Genomic DNA, 23,127 nt, shown 5'->3' with positions numbered 1-23,127 from the left:
GGGAAAGTTTCGACACCTTCACCTCAGCCAGTAAGAACAGTGCCACCCCACAAGGGGTTATGAGCATTAAAATTTCTCGAAAGTAGGAAAGGTTTAGGGAGTTGATCAATCAGTGCAGGCAATGCGTTCAGGGGTACTGCACCATCTGGAGGAAGACATATTTCCTCCGTTGTCCTTATGCTGACAGCCACAGCTTCAAGAGAGGTTTGAAGGGGCACAGGTTCACTGAACACTGAGCTCAGGACATAGACACAAACTCCACTCTATTAAAGTTACTACGGTTCTTGTAATATCCCCTATAGCCGCAAATGGCAGGGGTCCGCATTGCAATGCAGAAAGCAGGTGTAAAGCTTAACAGTTGCCATAGCTCAGCCAGGTGATAGAAAAAACCGCAGCAATTCCATTGGAGGATGACGTTATCGTGAGGCTGGGAAGGCACGAAGCATGCAAGGAGGCAGGTTCCGCCTCAGGGTCACCTGCTGCCACCAATTGAATATTTGTATCCATTCCTATTGTGGATGAGGCATCAGTGATATCCAGGGCCTCAGGGGATGCTGAGATCTCCACCTCATCCACAGGTGCAGAACTGGTAGGGAGTGGTGGTGTTGGGGCCACCGGAGGGTCCTTTTTCTTAGCAGAATTTGTTTGCTTATCCTCTCGCTTCTCTTTAGCGGCTTGCTGGGAGGACTTGACCGAAGTAGCTTCAGGCAAAGAGGAAGACCGTGAAGCTCTTCGTCCAGCAGCTTTTGGATCCTAGTGTCCGCTGTGGCATTAGTGGAGACCTTGGGAGAGAGGGTCCCAAGGGACCCCTTGCACATGAGAGGAGCCAGAGGCAGCTGTTGCTTCTCCAGCTGTGGGGAGGGGACTGATGTCCCCTGTGTTTGGGGGGGCCTTGCTGCCAGAGTAGGTACTTCGAGAGGAACGGAAGGAGATTTTCCCCCTACCACCAAGGGGGCAGATGTGTTCTTGAGGCCCGGAGGGCCCACTGTTCATGGCACAGTGTGTGGTACGACTGGTTCTTGTGATGGCGATGGTAGTGTAGCTGCAGCATATGTGGAAGTCAACCAAATGGAGTGTAATCTTTCAAGTTAACTGGTACAGTGTCTTGTACTCCACGATTTTCCACTCCTTTTGGAGTACTGTGCAGTCTGGCAAGCAGGGGAAATGCTGCTCTCCGCAGCTGATACAAGTGGGAGGAGGTGCACAGGGAGTATCTGGATGCAGTGGACGTCCGCAGTCTCGACGTGTGGCATTGCAAGGGCAGCGGCAGGACGTGCCCGAATTTTCAGCATTTAAAGCACTGCATAGGGGGAGGGAGGTATGGTTTACCGTCACAGTGGTAAACCATCACCTTGACCTTTCAGGCAATGAATCACCCTTAAAGGCCAAGATGAAGGCACCGGTAGCAACCCTGTTGTCTTTGGGTCCCCTGTAAACGTGCCGGATGAATTGAACACCTCGCCATTCTAGATTGGCACGGAGCTCGTCATTAGACTGTTAGAGGAGGTCACAATGGAAAATAATCCGCTGGACCATGTTGAGGCTTTTATGGGGAGCAATGGAAACAGCCGGTCACAAGTGAGTAACACCCAGGATTGGGCTGGGGATGCTGTCTGAATCAAGACTGCACTGTTTCTCATATTGGACAGCGCTGTCACTTCCCCAAACTTACCCTCAAGATGTTCAACAAAAAACTGAGGCTTCATAGGGAGAAGGGAGCCCCCATCCATTCTGCTACAAACAAAATACCAAGGCGAATAGGACACTCTTCTTTCTGTAGCCCTACGTTCCTCCCATGGTGTAGCGGGAGATGAAAATGATTTAGGGTCATATCTGTCAGCATTGTACTCGATCTTGTCCTTCTTAGAGACTGCTGGCACTGTATCTTCACCAGCAAGAGATGACTTAATCGCTTCATTGCGGGTCATCCGCACTGATGCCACCCACTCTGATCAGGGGCTCACCCCACGGACGCCACCCAGTCACAGCAAAGGCCACCTGGCAAGATGGCCACTGCCTCGAATCCTGATGCCCCAGGAAGACAGGCATCTATTCCTTGGCATATGTAGAGAGTTTACTGCTCAGGGATCAGCTGTGTGATCCTTGTGTTGTCATGGGACTATTACCAAATGGGTACATGGCAGCCTCACCACAATGGACTGGCTACCATGCTGGATACTGGACGCAGAGAAATTCAATCATCATGGGGGTGAAAGAGGACAGGAGACGAAAGAATATGACGTACCCCAGAAAGTATCCTCACCCAAATAGTTGAATTGCAGGTGGAGATACAAATCCATGACAAGAGGTTGAGGAGACTGAATCAAAGGGCACTATGGATAACTCATGCACCACATAAGGTGTCCTTCCCCATATGGCCTGCACTTCTGTAGAATTTGCAAAGTTGCAGGTCAAACCATAAAATGGGACCTGAACTTATAGGTCCGAAAAGTGAGAGACTCCTTTTAGTTGCCTCTTACGATGGGCAGGGATATTTCGGGCCTATTCTAACCCCCAGACCCAGGGGGGGGGGGAGGGGTAGGAAAAGTGGGGCAGGGGAGGAAAAGAGGGGCAGGGGAGGAAAAGAGGGGCAGGGGAGGAAAAGAGGGGCAGGGGAGGAATAGAGGGGCAGGGAGAGAGGGGGACTAGTGGGTGTATTGGTGGAATACAATGTTGTGTACTGCTGGAGTGGGTGAAGGGAAGGGGGCAGGTGGGTGAAGGACAGGGGTAACAAAGGTTGAGGCCAGGTGTGATAGGGGAACATAATATATTGCAGCAAGAGTTCCCCCATGTGCAACTGAGGAAAGCTGGTGTTGGTAAGGAGGATTCAGATGGTGTAGACTGTGAAGCAGTCATCAAAGTGAAAAACAATGTGTTGAGCAGCTTGCTCAGCAGCTGGGTTGTCCAGCTGTCTTTTGGGCACAGTTTGTTGGAGGTTATTCACGCAGACAGATTGTGGTTTGTCACACCCACACAGAATGTAGCACAATGGTTGCAGCTTAGCTTGTAGGTCACATGACTGCTTTCACAGGAATCCCTACCTTCAATGGGGTAGGTGATTCTTGTGAATGGACCGGAGTAGGTGGTGGTGGGCGGATGTATGGGACAGGTGTTGCAGCTAGGTTTATTACAGGGATATGTGCCATGAGGCAAGGGGTTGGGAGCAGGGGTGGATGGTGGTGGCATAAGTCTGTGGCAGTGGTGAGAAGGATAGTGGGTAGGATATTCCTCATTTCAGGGCACGGCAAGAGGTAGTAAAAACCCTGGCAGAGAACATGATTCAGTTTCTCTAGTCCTGGGTAGTACTGAGCCGCAAGACGAGTGCACCTTTGTGGCCGGATGTGGTAGCCTGGGAGGTGGTGGGTGACTGGATAGAGAAGGCACAGGAGATCTGTTTCTGTACAAGTATGGGAGGGTAATTGCAGTCTGTGAATGCCTTAGTGAGACGTTTGGTATGTTTGGAGAAGGGACTGCTCATCATCTGATGTGCAACGAACATGGGTGACTAGGCTGTGTGGAAGGACTTCTTGGTATAGAATTGGTGGCAGCTTTCGAAGTGGAGATTTCGCTGGTTGTTGGTAGGTTTGATATTTATGAAGTTACTGATGTAGCCACCTTTGACGTGGAGGTCAGCATCAGGGAAGATGGCTTGTTCGGTCAAGGAGGAGAAGATGAAGTGAATGGAAAAGAAGGTGTTGAGGTTGTGAGGGAATGTGGATAGGATGTCTCATCCATGATCCAGATCATGGTGATGTCATCGATGAATCTGAACCAGGTGAGCGTTTTTGTGTTCTGGGTGGTTTGTGTCTTTTATATAGGAGGGTAGGATTTGGGTAACAGACTGAAGGTGCTGGTCTATGAGAGCAGAGATTCTCTGAGTGGGGGCATGGTAACCGGCCACAGTGGAGCGTCCTGGGTGGTTGTGTTTATGGACTTTAGGAAGCAGGTAGAAGATAGGAGTGGTGGTGGTGGTGGTTGGTGGGGGTGTTAGAGAGGAGAGAGAGAGAGAGAGAGAGAGAGAGAGAGAGAGATAGAGAGAGAGAGAGAGGTTCTGGGAGGGCCGAAGGATGTGAGGAGAGAGTTTTGGTGTGCCTGCCTGCGACTCAACATCTCCTCAACATGGTGAACAGTGATTTGTCCTTTCATAATATTGTCATTATTCCATCTTGGATTTTCCATTGTTCTATATGGGAATTATTTTTACTTCTATTGCAGCAGTTGTGAACTACGGAGATAACTCTAAAAATCACTCCTGTTATTAACCACTAATACCATAGGCTGATATATGTAATAATCCCTCGCCCTGAAGATGCTCCAAAGAGATTTTCTAAATCCAAAACAGGAAGAATTGAATGTTTTAATTAACTTACCCACTTACTGGTACATACCGCAGTTTATTGTCCACATGGACATCCAGAAACTTCCTAACAGAGCCTCATTCAGTGTATACTCTCTCCTTGTGGTAACTATATGTGATTTTTATTTTTTTGGAATTGTCATGTAAGTCTTTGTAAGATAAAGTGTTAAGCTGCTGGCTGTGAACAAATTATAAACCTGTTCCATTCTTCTCCTGGTCAAATCTGGCATGGATGTTACAGACCCTTTATCAATATGCTTGTGTAAAAGTAACTGTGAACTAAACACTTAAGAATAAGGTAGCTGTGTCAAGAAGTGGGAAGGCTGGAGGTCTCAAGAAATGTAATGAAGCAGGTATGTCCTTTGTAGTAAACAAAGGACCAGAAACATCAAAAGTGACATGAGCAGAAGCTGAGAGTGCTAAAAAAGAAATTCACATAGATTAAGAGTTTCAGGAGCAGCTGAAAGGAGAGGTAACACTTGTAATGGTAAACAGCATATTTCATTAAAATTTCTAGTGCCATTTGGAGGCTACTGACAAACAATCCAGCATACAGTAAGAGTTGATAATCTGGATTTGATAATAAATTTTATGACTTCGTTTTCTACATGAATCCGTTGGTGATATTAAATGGGACAGAATATCTACATACTATATTCAAGTCACTGATTAATGAAGGTTGCAGGTACCCTACCTTGTCTTTAAGGGTTTGGGCAAACAATACGCTGTGCATAACACATTGAAGACGGAGCAACTGATAATCCTGTCGACCGATTATTTACCAAATGATGACATTCTGTAGTCTCAGAAAATGGAAGTAACAGAATTAGTTACGACATTAGGCATGACAAAGTTATTTCTTACCCAAAGGATTGTCCATAAGATACCAATTCTCTTGATAAATGTATATGGACGGGTAATCTTATATTTAAATAATGTGCACAAACTCAGATTGGATAAAAATAGGTAAGGAAAGTCAGTATAGCATTTCAATGAGACATTTCTGAAGACTTAATTCAATATATTCTCTATTTACTAATATTTCTCATTCAATTCGAAATCTGAATTCTAACAAAATTTACAGGGGACCTGATACGCCTCCCGTTCTAACCCAAAAACACTCTGACCTTATTACATGAAAAAGCATAAGCACACGAGAGAAAGTAAGTGGCCAGCACAGCCTTGCACTCTAATCTGTATAGTCATTAGTTCTAACAAGGAGTGCAGCTGGCAGGCTGCTGTTGTACTAGCAGACTGGGTGGCCTCCAGTGACCGAATCAAGCACAGACTTCATGCATGAACTGTGAAGTGGTGCACACACGAAGTTGATAGTTTCAGCAGCTCCAGTGCTTACATTCACACCATACTGAAAAGTAAAAGGAGTATCCAATATGTAACTTTCACACAGAATGACAAAAGTTTTACTACACGTCAGGAGAAAGGATTCTGCAGTTCAAATGTTGATCTGCATTGGGCTAATGTCATATCTAGTGCAGTATGGATTGTGTTAACGTTTCTGTGCTCTAAACTATAGTGACTCACCAATTGCACATTATTGCCCATAGCCAAACAACAAAGCGGAAGGTATTTCACACATGTTGCTTACATTGTCTATTTGGCGAGGGCCGTTGGGGGGGGGGGGGGGGGGAAGATTATTATGCTTATATTAGTATGGAGATAGAGTGCTATGTCGGATTGGTCCACACTCCAGGATTATTGTCAAGCTCCAGTACTCTAAGATACTAATCTCCAGTCTCACAGTGTGTAGGTAACTTTTCTATCTATGACTCTCAGTATAATGAACTAGAAGGTGATTAATCAAATACAAGGGCAGCATACCCCATGCTAACTAAGAGGTTTTTTCTATAATTATTGAAGCATATAAATTACAAAATAGATGTAATGTCATTTATAAATATCACTTTTACCACGAATAAGTTTTCCTTAGGTTGCAGAAACAAGCTTGTAGTACCAGAACTGCTTTTCTTTGCTATTGCAGTTCTTGCCTTACAGATTCAGTTTTATTCATTCAGTAGGGAATTTAAGTAAATGAGTTGGTGATTGAGCTAATATACTTACGCGAGGATTACAATCTACCTACGTGCAGACAGTATGAACTTACTGACCAGATTAAAATAATGAAAGATTATCTTGTAAACATCTATGTGGAAACACCACACAAAGTGCGTAGTTAAGTACCGTACATACTATATAACCATCACTGTCACTCCTAAATTAATATTCATGCATTTAGGCTTATGTGCTAAGTAATCTGAATCCATAAAATAACAACGGAATTTTCACTCTCTTGGGATATTCAATGTAGATTATCAAGAGCAATCGTTTGCTTACAAATTGTTGTTAGGCTAACAAGCAACTCTATCTGAACTAATTTTGTTTCACAGTCTTCACTACATCGGATGTATTCATATCGCTTTGACCCTTCAGACAATGTGAAGTGACAAATTCACTCACTCGTCTTCAGATTTTCTGCCAGTCGTTATTTATTGCCAGCAATTCACTGTATAATGTCAATCACACCATTTCAATCAATGGTGTTATTATTTGCTTGTATAACAACTGGTAATTCCCTGCAACAAGTGTAATGCGACTGCCAAAGGATATTAAAACTGACTCCTGTAGATGTCACTATTATTTGAAACAACAAGTTATGAAAAATGTAATAAAGAAGATCGCTCGAGTACCTGCATATAAAGCGCTTCTTTCCTGAACACTTTACAGAGCGTGTAGACACCGGATGGCACATGTTTCAGCGCACAATCGGACAAATCGAAAACTGGCTCCGGATTTTCACGAGCCTGTAAAATACCTTGAACTGTAATTAATACGATTTGGGGCAGAAGACGAGTATCTTAATCTGTGATTGTAATATATTTATACTGTCATAATCTCTAGACTCACCAAATATAGTTTATGCTCCAACCTAGATTTGTAGTCAATACCTCTGTCGTCCTTTTTACCAAATAGTGGCATTATTCTGGGCCCTAAATTGAAAGTACTCACACCTTAAACAAGTATCTCAATTTTCGGTTTGTCAACACGGACCGAATAAGACAACGCCTACGTTGATACCAACCGTTTACATTAGGTCAAATCCTTTCCGCGTTGCACATGACAAGTATATTTACGGTACTACCATCGTGCATTACTATTAAAACTTTCGACATGTACACAACTTCAATTGTACCACATGAAACATCTCTGGAGTGATGACACACACACACACACACACACACACACACACACACAATGTTTATTTACACAAAGACAACAATACAACATTTCACATAACAAAATAGAAACTTCTTGATGTGTATGTTTACACTCATGCGTATTTCCTTTCTTCCTCTCGACATTTGCTCATTCGAACGTTCTTATGTTGGCCATTTCAGAGTGATCACAAGTCTTTGGTCAGAGCTGTTATTATTATTATTATTATGTGTCACTGGCACAGCTGTCCGCTACTGTCAGATGTGTTAATTGGCTATCAGTAGTAGTGCTATTTACGTTTCCTTTTGTGTTGAATCCATAGAGTGAGAATAGAAGAAGATATTACGGCAACAGACAGCGGAGGAAGATGAAAACTGTGTGATTCAACTTCATAATCACGCAGAGTCCAACCAGGATTTTGACGGGGCAGCGGGGTGGGGAGAGCTCATAGAAATTCTGTGTCTCAATGCTTCTCCAAATTCTGTAGAGTAAGCAAAACTGTTTTCTGAATCCAGTATAGTGTATACTACCAACTACAATACCGACAATATTTTCGGAACTGTTAAGTTTGGAAGCAACGTTACAAAAATCATCTTTTTTTGAGTTAAGTTCTGTGTTCGGCGGGCAATCACGGGAAGCTTATAGCAGTTTAATTGCTGTAATCGAAAATACAGCTTTGGATTTCATACAATAATGAAAACTTCAATCATTCGCTAGCAAACTGTCGGTTTGTCCGGTACCGGTGGATTCCACCGACGAACAACATCGCCCGGAAACGGCCGATCTTTTCAAATCAGTGCGTCACTACGTGCGCGGTCACGTACAGACTTCTGACGACAAAGTGTGAAATTCAAATCAGTTGGTTTTCTTCGGTCAAATCGACCGACGATCTCACACACGAAATATGGAACGTGAGGAACTGGTGAGTGTAGTAAATGAAAGAGTGAGTTTGTGTCGTTCTGAGGATGAAAGTATCATAATCGGGATACAGTTCGGAATCTATGGATTGAAACCGCAGGTTTATTCGAAACCTCAAATAAGCAAAATCTTTATTGGAAATTTTAGGCATTGGTAGTAACCTCTAAAAGATAATTTGTTCAAGTGAAAAGGGTTGCGTATCATAACATGCTTACAGCTACTGTACTGGATCTTTTTTTTGATAGGTTTCATTAGTCGTCTATAAATTATTATTACTGCATACTGGCGTTTTATGCCTCTAGGGTAGTGATTCTGTTAGTAAGAGTAAGTGCTGTACGTTATCAGAGCATCTTATGGCTACGCTTAATGCTTGTCTTTCACTCGTATGCTACATGACAATCATTGATGATTAATTGACGTACGTCTGAGCAACTTTAAACAAATACAGCGAAACAGAGTGTTCATAACTTGTTTTTCAATTATCTCGAGTACGTGACAGAGCTTTTCTCCCGTGATCTCATATATTCGTAAAACTTGTATGGTATTCCGATAACTGAGGACGAAATATATAGTACTCGACACGTTCTTTACGAGACAGGAAATTCATTCAGATGCATTAGGCGTCTCATTAATAGTACAAGCCGCTAGGACACCTCGTCGTATCCAACCCACCATAAGAGGTTAAAATCTAGCCTACATCATACACAGAATGAATTCTAACCTAACCTAATTTCCTCTGACCTTGCCAAAAACTGATGGAGGAGATCGGACGCACTGTGACCACACTATCCGCCGATTTTATCGGGCGACGTCTAGCAACAGTGCCTGACGACTGATGTTATAAGAAATATAGAACCCACAGAACACCAAAGTATAATAAATGCACTACCATATAAGTAATGCACATGTGGATACAACTTTTAAGTAACAATGGAAAGAAATTTTGTGAAGCCTGGCAGTCTAAACCTTACCAAATTTTATGCATATATAGTTTACATCCATATCGTTCTACAACGAAGTAAGCCTGCATCCCTCTCCATTGAACCTAGCAGAAATATTTGACATGTTGTGAATGGTGGTCATGGCCAAATGATTAAGGCTAGAGATTGCAGTGCTAAAGGTTGTAGGTCCGTTTCCTGGTCCTGGTGGGTATTATTGCGCAATGCCCATGTGACAATACAGAAGCAGCAAACGATATGATGTGCACAGCCCACGTTACAGTATCGAAGCAGTAGCCTTATTCTGTATCGTTCATATCTATCGGTGTGGTAGGCTAGCCTCAGTGGTGGTGTCATTTATCGTTCGTTAAGGGGCTCCGGAACGCCCTATACTTGTAATGTTAAAATAACGCTTATAAATTACATCTTCCCTCACAAAGTATTTGAGGTAGGAAGTTGAACTTTTTACAGATTATTTATTGGAATATGGGCTACAACTTAACACAGGGATTTTACAAAATTTTAGTTCAGTTATTAAAGATGATTTTTTTTTCAATTGTAATGAAAATTCACAACATTTTTTTGCAATATTTTATTTATATATTCAAAAATATACAGTTTTTTTGGAAAAAGGCTGTGTTAAATTATGCAGAAGGTACTGTGTAACATTTACTGAAAGTTTGAAACAAATATGTTTGGAAGATCCTTAGAAAACATGTAATTAGTATGAGAAAATAAAAGTTTTGGGAATCGAGCGACAAAGATTGGATTAACTTTTTAGTGCATTCCAGGTCCATAGGATGGATTATCTTCATCCTCTGCAAACTCCTCCTCCAGCTTCCTCTTGTTCCTCCTCCTGTTTACTCTTGCTTGTATTTCTAGACTCTTTACAGCCCTGTCTGTAGCCCGAAGGCGTTCCTTGTCTAAAGCAAGCATCGCTCGTTGTTGTGTTCATAGATTTTGGTACCGTTTTCTTCAGTTGCAGATACTGCAACACTGTTCCAAAAGGTGGTCATATACGAACACTTATCACATTTCAGTTGTATTTCACTAGCAAGTCCTACGTGCTTTATTATGGAGAGTTGCAGAACAACTTCACTACAATGAATACATCTTACACAGTTTGAAAAAATTCCTTTGAGAACCGACATATCAAATATTTCATTCACATCCGATTCGCCCATAAAACATTCATAGTTTTCACTCATTGAACCAAGCTTCTTCTGTGAAGTATTTTCTTTCCCACTTTGACTGCTATGGGCAGGTGTACTTGAGAGGTTAGGTTCACTCACTTGGTTATCGTCTTTATTGTTTACAGTAATAACACATACCTTTGGCTTTCCAACATTTCTCCTTTTCTTAAAAGCCTTCAGAGGATTTCTAATAACTTTACTTTTACTCATTATTATACTTCAACAAAACAGAGACTCAAGAAACAGAATTAATTATGAATATTTTCGAGATAACGACAGAGTAAATAAACATGAAACAATCGACAATCACACCAGCGATATATATTGAACCATCACAGGTTAGCCACAACACATACTTTATCTCACATCACTAAAATGTACCTGATGAACACGGACGTTAATAATAACACCATTTGACAGCAGTTTAACAGCGCCACAGTGGGTCACGCCCATGTAGAACACATTTCAAAAAAAATTTAAAAATAGTTGTAGTCTTCAGAATTGAATAAATTATATATCTATTAAAAGGTAATAGTCTGCAGATTCAGAAAACGCAAAAAAGTAAAAATTGAACTTTTCATGATTTTGAGCCTTTCCGGAGCCCCTTAACTGAAGTTGCTATTCTGTAAGATTCTGAGGCCTTTTACCGATCAGTATGGCACTACACACCATTCCTAAAGCACCATCATAATGTATACTGATAGCAATGACAATGGACTCTCGGTTTAACTTAGTGAAAACATAAACTTTGATTATTCTGTGTTTTCTAATGTCAAACATGGTGCTTCGTTTATGTCTGTTGTAGGGAACTTAACAACTGAAAGAAAGAAACTGAAGAAAGATGGATCATAGGAGGCGCCAACGACTTATACAAAAATGAAAGCTAATACGCACTGCAAAATTACAGGAAGTTATTGCCACAATTTCACCACACCAATGTTGTGATAACTAATTACGGGTATGGTACGACCTTCCAGAGTGGTCTTGTGTAAATAGGGAAATAGAGGATCACAATACAGTGTTACAGAAATTATGTAAAAAATTCAGCTATGCACACTTGGTAGATGTCAGCAAACTGAACAGGGATGAACACGCGTGGCATGGACTTCCCATGAACATGAAACGTAAATTAAGATTAGTGAACGAAATGAAAAGTCTCTGTGCCTTGTTTTATGCAAGAAGAAGGAACCAATAGCCCTATATTACAGTCATGGCACTTTTTCAGAGAAGAAAACACTACAGCAGTGTTCAGCAACAAAAACTACAATAAATGATAAGGTGACATCTACAAATAGGTATTTGTCTGTGTTAAAAGAAAATAATATAGAACAACTAGAACTGACAAGTAGTGTAAGTGCACTGAATAATTCTGCAGTAGACTTATTAACAGCTTGTATGAAAGAAGCCTAATGTTGCTTCATGTAAATGTACAGCCTTTAAAAAATAAACTTCTGGATATTCAATATTGGCTGGTAAAGTTAAACTGTAGCATACTTATGATAAATGAACACTGGTTACCATGTAGAGAACTAGATTTACATGTACCAAATGACTACGAATTACTTACAGGCTACAGCAGGACAAATACACTCCTGGAAATGGAAAAAAGAACACATTGACACCGGTGTGTCAGACCCACCATACTTGCTCCGGACACTGCGAGAGGGCTGTACAAGCAATGATCACACGCACGGCACAGCGGACACACCAGGAACCGCGGTGTTGGCCGTCGAATGGCGCTAGCTGCGCAGCATTTGTGCACCGCCGCCGTCAGTGTCAGCCAGTTTGCCGTGGCATACGGAGCTCCATCGCAGTCTTTAACACTGGTAGCATGCCGCGACAGCGTGGACGTGAACCGTATGTGCAGTTGACGGACTTTGAGCGAGGGCGTATAGTGGGCATGCGGGAGGCCGGGTGGACGTACCGCCGAATTGCTCAACACGTGGGGCGTGAGGTCTCCACAGTACACCGATGTTGTCGCCAGTGGTCGGCGGAAGATGCACGTGCCCGTCGACCTGGGACAGGACCGCAGCGACGCACGGATGCACGCCAAGACCGTAGGATCCTACGCAGTGCCGTAGGGGACCGCACCACCACTTCCCAGCAAATTAGGGACACTGTTGCTCCTGGGGTATCGGCGAGGACCATTCGCAACCGTCTCCACGAAGCTGGACTACGGTCCCGCACACCGTTAGGCCGTCTTCCGCTCATGCCCCAACATCGTGCAGCCCGCCTCCAGTGGTGTCGCGACAGGCGTGAATGGAGGGACGAATGGAGACGTGTCGTCTTCAGCGATGAGAGTCGCTTCTGCCTTGGTGCCAATGATGGTCGTATGCGTGTTTGGCGCCGTGCAGGTGAGCGCCACAATCAGGACTGCATACGACCGAGGCACACAGGGCCAACACCCGGCATCATGGTGTGGGGAGCGGTCTCCTACACTGGCCGTACACCACTGGTGATCGTCGAGGGGACACTGAATAGTGCACGGTACATCCAAACCGTCATCGAACCCATCGTTCTACCATTCCTAGACCGGCAAGGGAACTTGCTGTTCCAACAGGACAATGCACGTCCGCATGTATCCCGTGCCGCCCAACGTGCTCTAGAAGGTGTAAGTCAACTACCCTGGCCAGCAAGGTCTCCGGATCTGTCCCCCATTGAGCATGTTTGGGACTGGATGAAGCGTCGTCTCACGCGGTCTGCACGTCCAGCACGAACGCTGGTCCAACTGAGGCGCCAGGTGGAAATGGCATGGCAAGCCGTTCCACAGGACTACATCCAGCATCTCTATGATCGTCTCCATGGGAGAAAAGCAGCCTGCATTGCTGCGAAAGGTGGATATACACTGTACTAGTGCCGACATTGTGCATGCTCTGTTGCCTGTGTCTATGTGCTTGTGGTTCTGTCAGTGTGATCATGTGATGTATCTGACCCCAGGAATGTGTCAATAAAGTTTCCCCTTCCTGGGACAATGAATTCACGGTGTTCTAATTTCAATTTCCAGGAGTGTATGAAACATGGTGGCGTGTCTCTCTATATTAATAAAACTCTAAAACGAAACTATAAAATTATAGATGTACGATGTGTAGACTCTAACTTTGAAGTTTCAGCAGTACTGTTGCCAAAATTGAAAACTATAGCAGTGTCTGTGTGTCGCCCTCCCAATCACAATGATGATTTGTTTATAGAAAGTCTTCAGAAACTTATAATATTGTAACTTAAGTATAAAAATTGCAGAGTTTTAATATTTGGTGACATTAATATAGACAGTAGGATTAGGAGTAAAAGTAAAAAGAATTTACTCAATACACTAAGGTCACTAAATTTTTACTTTATAAATGACAAGCCCACTAGACTGAATGCAAGTTTGAATAACATTGTCTATAATTTTCACATCAGTGGGTGTCAGTACAATACAATAAAATTAGGTATTTCTGACCACGAAGGATTGTGGCTAAGAATTCCCCTAGATCATGAAGAAGATAGCTGCCAGAAAAGAACAATGAGACCTATTAATGAACAGAAGCTAAACAATCTAAAATCTAGATTAACATTAATAGACTGGAATGAAGTACTTACTCATGATATGGATGCTAATGAGTCGGCCAGAAGATTTTTAGAAGTGGTAACTGAGATCTTTGAAGAAGTATGCCCTAGACATTATAAGAAAGATTACAAGAATAACTTATAAGGAAGATTACAAGCATAACTCCCATTCTAAGCCAGGGAGTTTAAAATACTGATATACACCACAACTAAATAACTTATGAAACTTGATCCTCCTGTATTATGGTAGATCACAACACAATAAAACAGATAGGGATAAATACAATATATATATATATATATATATATATATATATATATATATATATATAATTATTATAATAATTGTATACAGATTATTTAGATACAATGAGACTAACAAGACATGCTGATTAATTGTGGCATACTGTATTTGGTTTGCAAAAGTGGATCAGTTTGTGTTACAATATACTTTTCTGAAGTAGTTACTTATTGTAAAACCCTCCTTGCAACACAATTAGGCAAGTATAATTGTAAAATAACTGTAATGCTGTAACTATATAACATGTGACGACACCAGCTTCATGTAAACATGTTCAGTATAATTATACTGAACTCACTCAACGTGAACACACTGGTGAAGGCAGGAATGATGAAACAATTCACAGACACTCTTGAAAAATTTCAAATCAAAATATGTGCACTTCAAGAAACACGATTCACAGACGAAGACCATTTCAACATGGAGAACTTTAGAATATACAAAGGAAAACCGCCGAGACAACTGAAAAACCTACAGCTTTTTGGCTCAGGATTAGCGGTACACAGGTTCATCACGGGCAACATAATCGACTTTTCGTAACCAAACGAAAGAATCAGTACCATCACAGTGAAGTCAGCCAACAAATCCTACACAATAATCAACGCACATGCATCGACTAATGACTACAAAAGGAAAAACCAGGACGAAATTGATGACTTCTGGACATCAATGGAAGAAACTATCAGGAAAATTCCTGCTCATAGAATCAAAATAATACTGGGAGACTTCAGTGCTAAACTCATAAAAGAAAAGGAATACAGGAAAATATACTCCACACAAGGACACAAACAAAAATGGAAAATACCTGATAAACTTTTGCAAAAGCCACTACCTCACCATTATGCCAACAAAATTCAAGAAGCCAACACGGAAACTTACCACATGGAAATTCCCCAGCAGAAAGCAAGAACTACAAATCGGCCACTAAATAGTCCAGAAAGGCTCACAAAAAGAAATTTTGAACATAGATACATGTAACGGGTACTTCAACTCAGACCACCACCTACTACAGATCAGGATTCGTCTTTGGCCCAAGAAAAAGCTCCAGAAGAACAAAATTGTTAGAACAGATTCAGAATACCTTCTTTAAACCAGACACAAATATTAGACAAAATTAAAATGGAGAAAACGACAGGCTGGACACAACTTTCAGGAAGAATCCGAGAGGCCATGAAACTAGCACCAGTACCACACACAAGGAAACACCGTTGGTGGAACCACACATGGGACCAAGCAATTGACCAACGAATCAGCGCAGTGAAAACGACAGTATGATAAATGGCGACTGACGAAGATCGAATTGGACTTCACGTAGAACAATACAAGAAACTTCTACAGAACGTTCAGAGAAAATATGACTGGATATCAACCACCGAACTTGTGCTTCAGAAGAGCAGATCGAACCCTAGAACCCAATACCAAAAACAATTGTGACATTATGGCAAGGTACTTTGAAAAATTCCTCAACATGGACCCTCCTATGGAAGAATTGGTGACAAAAACGAGTGCGTACAATCCAGATAGTGAACCTCCAACTCTAGAAGAAGTTAAACAAATAATCAAAACACTCAAGAATCGTACAGCACCAGGGAAAGACGGCATCATCGCGGAAATCTGGAAATTACAAGACCCAAAACTCACCAAAGACATCCACAAGATCTTGGAAGATATCTGGGAGACCATGAAAATACCTGATGACTGGAAAACTGCTCTGATACACCCACTACACAAAAAAGATGACAAGACTGGCCCAAACAACTACAGAGGAATATCCCTACTAGCAGTCACATACAAGATCCTCTCTGAAGCTTTACTAAACAGACTAGAATGGCAGAATGACCACTTGAGTGGGGAATACCAAGCAGGTTTCAGTAACGGGCGGTCTTGTGCAGAACAAAATTGGAATCTGGAAATGATTTTACAACACAAACAGAACCTGATCATTACCTTTGTCAACTTCATCAAGGCGTAGAACTCTATCGACTGGAAAACTCTCTTCAAAATTCAAGATGACTACAAAATAGACAACAAAACATGGACTATCATAGAGCAAATCTTGACCAACACGGCCTCCAAAGTGAATTTCTGTGGGGAACTATCAGAGCTCTTTGAAATTTGCACAGGTGTCCGACAAGGCGATGGCGTCTCACCTCTCCTTTTCGATTTAGTGTTAGATAAGGTAATAAAAGAATGGGAAATATCACAACAGGGCATAACCTTAGGAAACCTACAGATTAAAAGCATGGCTTTTGCAGACGATTTGGGAATCGTCACGAAAGGTATAAACGAAACCAAAGGAGCTATTGAAAAACTACACGAAATCGCTTCCAAAACTGGACTACAGATCTCTTATGAAAAGACACAGTTTATGAGTACAAAAAAACTCACATCCCTGAACACAAAGTATGGCACGATTCACAAAACGACAGATTTCAAGAACATCGGTGGAAAACTACAAATGAGCAGACATAACACAGACTCAAACAAAGAAAGAAAAGTTAAACTTGACAAGGCATACAAAGTAATATGGAATCATTGCAACAATAAGTGTATCTCACAAAAAGCCAAATTACGCCACTACAACATGGTGGTGCTCCCTGAAGCACTGTATGCAGCAGAGACCACACTAATCCTTGGGCGTACAAGTATCAGACAACTAGAAAAAGTAGAATGGAAAATACTTATGAAAATATTTTGCGCAACTGACAGCAATGCAATATGGATCAAGGAACCTACAGAGGAACTATACAAACATACAGAGACAATTACAGAAAAGTTTAGAAAACACAAAGTACAATTCTATGGATACCTATACAGAATGCCGTCACACAGACTGACCAAATGGATCTTTGACTGGGTAACCACTAGAAATGACAAAAGCGTGGCAGAGGTAAAAAAAAGACCTGAACAAACTCAACACCACACCAGACATAAAATTCAGAAACATCATTAAGAAAAGTAAACTACATGAGATACACTGTGACAAATGATTAGGCGTGAAATGGTGTGAAGAACACAAACAAGATCACAGAGAGAAGATGAAAGAAATATGGGCAACCAAAAAGGCAACCAAGATAAACCAAAGACATGAAGCTGACAAGAAGCATGGACAGAGGACCGGAAACAGAAACACAGCGAGCGAATGAGGGAAGTTTGGGCAGCAACGAAGGCAACAAAAGGAATTAGCCATGTAGTTTAGTCCAACTGCGCTCTTTAAGGGCAAACCACCAATTATATATATAGGGTGTTACAAAAAGGTACGGCCAAACTTTCGGGAAAGATTCCTCACACACAAATAAAGAAAAGATGTTATGTGGACATGTGTCCGGAAACGCTTAATTTCCATGTTAGGGCTCATTTTAGTTTCGTCAGTATGTACTGTACTTCCTCGATTCACCACCATGATGTCATACGGGATACTCTACCTGTGCTGCTAGAACATGTGCCTTTACATGTATGACATAAAATGTGGTTCATGCACGATGGAGCTCCTGCACATTTCAGTCTTAGTGTTCTTACGCTTCTCAACAACAGATTCGGTGACCGATGGATTGGTAGAGGCGGATCAATTCCATGGCCTCCACGCTCTCCTGACCTCAACACTCTTGACTTTCATTTATGGGGGCATTTGAAAGCTCTTGTCTACGCAACCCCGGTACCAAATGTAGAGACTCTTCATGCTCGTATTGTGGACGGCTGTGATACAATACGCCATTCTCTAGGGCTGCATCAGCGCATGAAGGATTCCATGCGATGGAGGGTGGATGCATGTATCCTCGCTAACGGAGGACATTTTGAACATTTCCTGTAACAAAGTGTTTGAAGTCATGCTGGTACGTTCTGTTGCTGTGTGTTTCCATTCCGTGGTTAATGTGATTTGAAGAGAAGTAATAAAATGAGCTCTAACATGGAAAGTAAGCATTTCCGGACACATGTCCACATAACATATTTTCTTTCTTTGTGCGTGAGGAATGTTTCCTGAAAGTTTGGCTGTACCTTTTTGTAACACTCTCTCTCTCTCTCTCTCTCTCTCTCTCTCTCTCTCTCTCTTTGTCCGCCGCTCGTGGTCTCGCGGTAGCGTTCTCGCTTCCCGAGCACGGGGTCCCGGGTTCGATTCCCGGCGGGGTCAGGGATTTTCACCTGCCTCGAGATGACTGGGTGTTTGTGTTGTCCTCATCATTTCATCATCATCCAGGAAAGTGGCGAAATTGGACTGAGCAAAGATTGGATAATTGTACGGGCGCTGATAACCACGCAGTTGAGCGCCCCACAAACCACAACATCATCATCATCTCTCTCTCTCTCTCTCTCTCTCTCTCTCTCTCTCTATATATATATATATATATATATATATATATATATATATATATATGTGTGTGTGTGTGTGTGTGTAAATGATTTGCCTTCCATATTGCCCTGTGACTCTGTACTATATGGAGATGACACCACATAAATAGCTCAGAATACTAACATGGTTGAGTTACAGCTAAATGTAGCAATAGCAGTAGATGAGTGTGTGAGGAAAATACATCAGTGAAACTTCTTGGATTCCATATTGATCAAAGTTTAAGCTGGAAAACACATACAGATAAATTATGCTCCAGACTAGCTTGTGTGATTTATCTGCTGTATAAGTTGAGAGGCTGTGTAAGTGAAACTCTGCTGCTCTATGCATACTTGGCTTTCTTGAATTACTTACTGACATATGGGATTTTGCTATGGGGAAACTCACCTGAATCTGAGACTGTATCTAAATGGCAAAGAAAGGCCATCAGATGCACTGTGCGACTCGCACCACACGAATCATGTATACACTACTTTAAGGAAATGGAATATTATGACAGTACCTAGTTTATATATTTATAGTTACCTAGTATATAAGAAAGAAAACCTGGATAACTTTGACCTTAGGATGTCAATACACCATCATATCAGTAAACAGAGACATGCAGTTGACAAGCCATATGCTAGACTAGCAAAGATCCACAATAGCTGTAAATACCTGCCAGCCGCGGTGAATGAGCGGTTCTAGGCACTCCAGTCCAGAACTGCACTGCTGCTATGATCGCAGGTTCGAATCCTGCCTTGGGCATAGATGTGTGTGATGTCCTCAGGTTTAAGTAGTTCTAAGTCTAGGGGACTAATGACCTCAGATGTTGAGTTCCATAGTGCTCGGAGCCATTTTTTTTGTAAATATCTTGGTGTCACATATTTTAACAAACTACCTAAAAATGCCCACTCATTGCCCTGAATAAATTCAAAAGTTTAATAACGAAGTGGGTAAAAAGCAAAGTTTTCTATACAGTGAAATAATTTTAAGAATGTGTCATAGATGATTTGGAGTTTTGAGGTATGACTATATACTCAATTATAAATTGTAATATTTTGTGAAGCTACCCATGTGGTATGTTGATTCCCTGTGCCATATTGTATAAGGCAATTTAGAGATAAAATTTATGATTATTATAATTGTATAGAGATTATTTAGATACAATGAGACTATCATAATATGCTGATTCATTGTGGCATACTGAATTTGGTTTGCAAATAGCGATCAATGTGTGTTACAATGTACTTTCCTGAAGTAGTTACTTATGTAAAACCCTCCTTGCAGCATAATTAGGCAAGTATAATTGTAAAATAACTCTAATGCTGTAACTATAAAAAATATATGATGACACCAATTACAGGTAAGCATGTTCAAAGGCGAATAAATATTCTATTCTGTTCTATTCCATTCCATTTTCCGAAATACAAAATCCAAAACAAGATGAACGTGAATGTGAATATAATGACATAATATGGTAATTATTACGCACGCATGGAAATGTGGTCAGGGAAATTTGATCAGTACTAAGACCTGCAAACACGCTTTCCGGTACTGCGAAGAATAGCATGCCCTTGTCACCTGCTAGCCACTTCTGGTTCATGGCACAGTGCACAGGTGTGGACCTGTGGCCGCTTGTATTTAGTTGGCTGGCGCGAGGAGAAGCAACAACAGTGCCTCAGTTTGCTAGAGCCGTACGGCATGACTTCCGAAATGCTCTCCTTCGATAGACAAACCACTCAGTGCGCTTACCTACCGAACAGATAGGGAGAGCGGCTGAAAGACACCGTATAGGGCTGCTGAGAACGACAGTAGCGCTCATAGTAGCCAGACAATGAAAATCGAATGCCCGTAAATCTATATTCTTCTATACAGGGTGGTTCATTGATCGTGACCGGGCCGAATATCTCACGAAATAAGTGTAACACGAAAAAACTACAAAGAACGAAACTTGTCTAGCTTGAGGGGAGAAACCAGATGGCGCTATGGTTGACCCGGTAGATGGCGCTGCCATAGGTCAAACAGATATCAACTGCGTTTTTTAAAAATAGGAACCCCCATTTTTTATTACATATTCGTGTAGTACATAAAGAAATATGAGCGTTTTAGTTGGATCACTTTTTTCGCTTTGTGACAGATGGCGCTGTAATAGTCACAAACATATGGCTCACAATTTTAGACGAACAGTTGGTAACAGGTAGGTTTTTTTAAATTAAAATACAGAACGTAGGTACGTTTGAACATTTTATTTCGGTTGTTCCAATGTGATACATGTACCTTTGTGAACTTATCATTTCTGAGAACGCATGCTGTTACAGCGTGATTACGTATAAATACCACATTAATGCAGTAAGTGCTTAAAATGATGTCCGTCAACTTCAACGCATTTGACAATACGTGTAACGACATTCCTCTCAACAGCGAGTAGTTCGGCTTCTGTAATGTTCACATATGCATTGACAATGCGCTGAAGCATGTTGTCAGGCGTTCTCGGTGACTCACGATAGTAAATATCGGTGAACGTGCGGGCCATGGTATGGTGCTTTGATGACCACGTCACCTGACATGAGATATGTTATTCAATACCGCTTCAACCGCACGCGGGCTACGTGCCGGACATCCATCATGTTGGAAGTACATCGCCATTCTGTCATGCAGTGAAACATCTTGTAGTAACATCGGTAGAACATTACGTAGGAAATCAGCATACATTGCACCATTTAGATTGCCATTGATAAAATGGGGGCCAATTATCCTTCCTCCCATAATGCCGCACCATACATAAACCCGCCAAGGCCGCTGATGTTCCACAGCCATCGTGGATTTTCCGTTGCCCAATAGTGCATATTATGCCGGTTTACGTTACCGCTGTTGGTGAATGATGCTTCGTCGCTAAATAGAGCGCATGTAAAAAATCTGTCAATGTCCCGTAATTTCTCTTGTGCCCAGTGGCAGAACTGTACACGACGTTCAAAGTCGTCGCCATGCAATTCCTGGTGCATAGAAATATGGTACGGGAGCAATCGATGTTGATGTAACATTCTCAACACCGACGATTTTGAGATTCCCGATCTCGCGCAATTTGTCTGCTACTGATGTGCGGATTAGCCGCCACATGCAGCTAAATCACCTTCTTGGCCATCATCATTTGTTGCAGGTCGTGGTTGACGTTTCACATGTGGCTGAACAATTCCGAATAACGTAACTATCTGGCGAACAGTCTGGACACTTGGATGATGTCGTCCAGGATACCGAGCCGCATACATAGCACACGCCCGTTGGGCATTTTGATCACAAAAGCCATACATCAAAACGATATCGATCTTTTCCGCAACTGGTAAACGGTCCATTTTAACACGAGTAATGTATCAGGAAGCAAATACCGTCCGCACTGGTGGAATGTTACGTGATACCACGTACTTATACGTTTGTGACTATTACAGCGCCATCTATCACAAAGCGAAAATAGTGGTACAACTAAAACATTCATATTTCTTTACGTACTACACGAATATGTAATAAAAGTGGGGGTTCCTATTTAAAAAACGCAGTTGATATCCGTTTGACCTATGGCAGCGCCCTTCAAGCTAGACGAGTTTCGTTCTTTGTAGCTTTTTTCTTTGAGATATTTGGCCCAGTCACTATCAATGGACTACCCTGTATTTTAGATAACAATATTTTAAATTTTTACGTTATGGGTAGGCCTCGGAGTCTAGTGGTTTAGGACCTGCCTGGAAACATTTCGTGACCTTGAAAAGTAATACATTCAATAAACCTGACTCGAAAACTAAGATTAACTTCTCATAGCTAGGTCCACTTTCATATAAGATATTGTAATGTCATCCCATTCTCCTTTTGATAGTATAAAGATTTTTGGTAAAACCTAATATTGCAATTTTGCTGTGTGGCCATTATGAAGCGGAAATAATTTTGCTTTAGCACTTATGGAAACCTAAAAACCATGTGACATGACATGACATGGCACAGAAGCTGGTTTTCTTACATTGTGTTCCTGATTACGACATCTTGCGTGTATTGGACTCAATGAATGGAATTATGATATGTTGCAAGCATTCTGCTTTATTTTTGTTCACACCTGTGATAGTAGGTGAAGAAACTGATTCCAGATTTGTTTTTGATTCATATGAAAGAGAAGCTGGTTTTGTCAAATGGTGTTTTGTGAACTCACGCATTGTTGAACCTGATTATGAGTCCATATGTAAACTACTTTATTTAAGTTCACTGTAAATACACTGATCATATTTTACTTTTATTGTTTGCATCTACTTTTTGTACTTACTCGCATTTAATGGAGA

The 23,127-nt window shown here is 41.7% G+C and overlaps 1 protein-coding gene across 1 annotated transcript in view; it reads right to left on the bottom strand.

The window, feature by feature from the left end:
- LOC124612866 (E3 ubiquitin-protein ligase LRSAM1-like) overlaps positions 1-7,560 on the bottom strand; it is a 185,757-nt gene extending 178,197 nt beyond the window's left edge. The window contains exons 1-3 of the mRNA XM_047141297.1: positions 7,455-7,560; positions 7,280-7,362; positions 7,063-7,176 (exon numbers count right to left, since the gene is read on the bottom strand). Of these exons, the coding sequence (XP_046997253.1) occupies positions 7,063-7,176; positions 7,280-7,351 (186 nt within the window). The 5' untranslated portion in view covers positions 7,352-7,362; positions 7,455-7,560. The remainder of the gene's footprint in view (positions 1-7,062; positions 7,177-7,279; positions 7,363-7,454) is intronic.
- Positions 7,561-23,127: the final 15,567 nt, after the last annotated feature.

The sequence above is a fragment of the Schistocerca americana genome, chromosome 4 (genome assembly GCF_021461395.2).
Source record: "Schistocerca americana isolate TAMUIC-IGC-003095 chromosome 4, iqSchAmer2.1, whole genome shotgun sequence".
NCBI classification, from domain to species: Eukaryota; Metazoa; Arthropoda; class Insecta; order Orthoptera; family Acrididae; genus Schistocerca; species Schistocerca americana.
The sequence above is the reverse complement of the archived record's forward strand: the minus strand, read 5'-3'. Positions and strand labels throughout refer to the sequence as shown.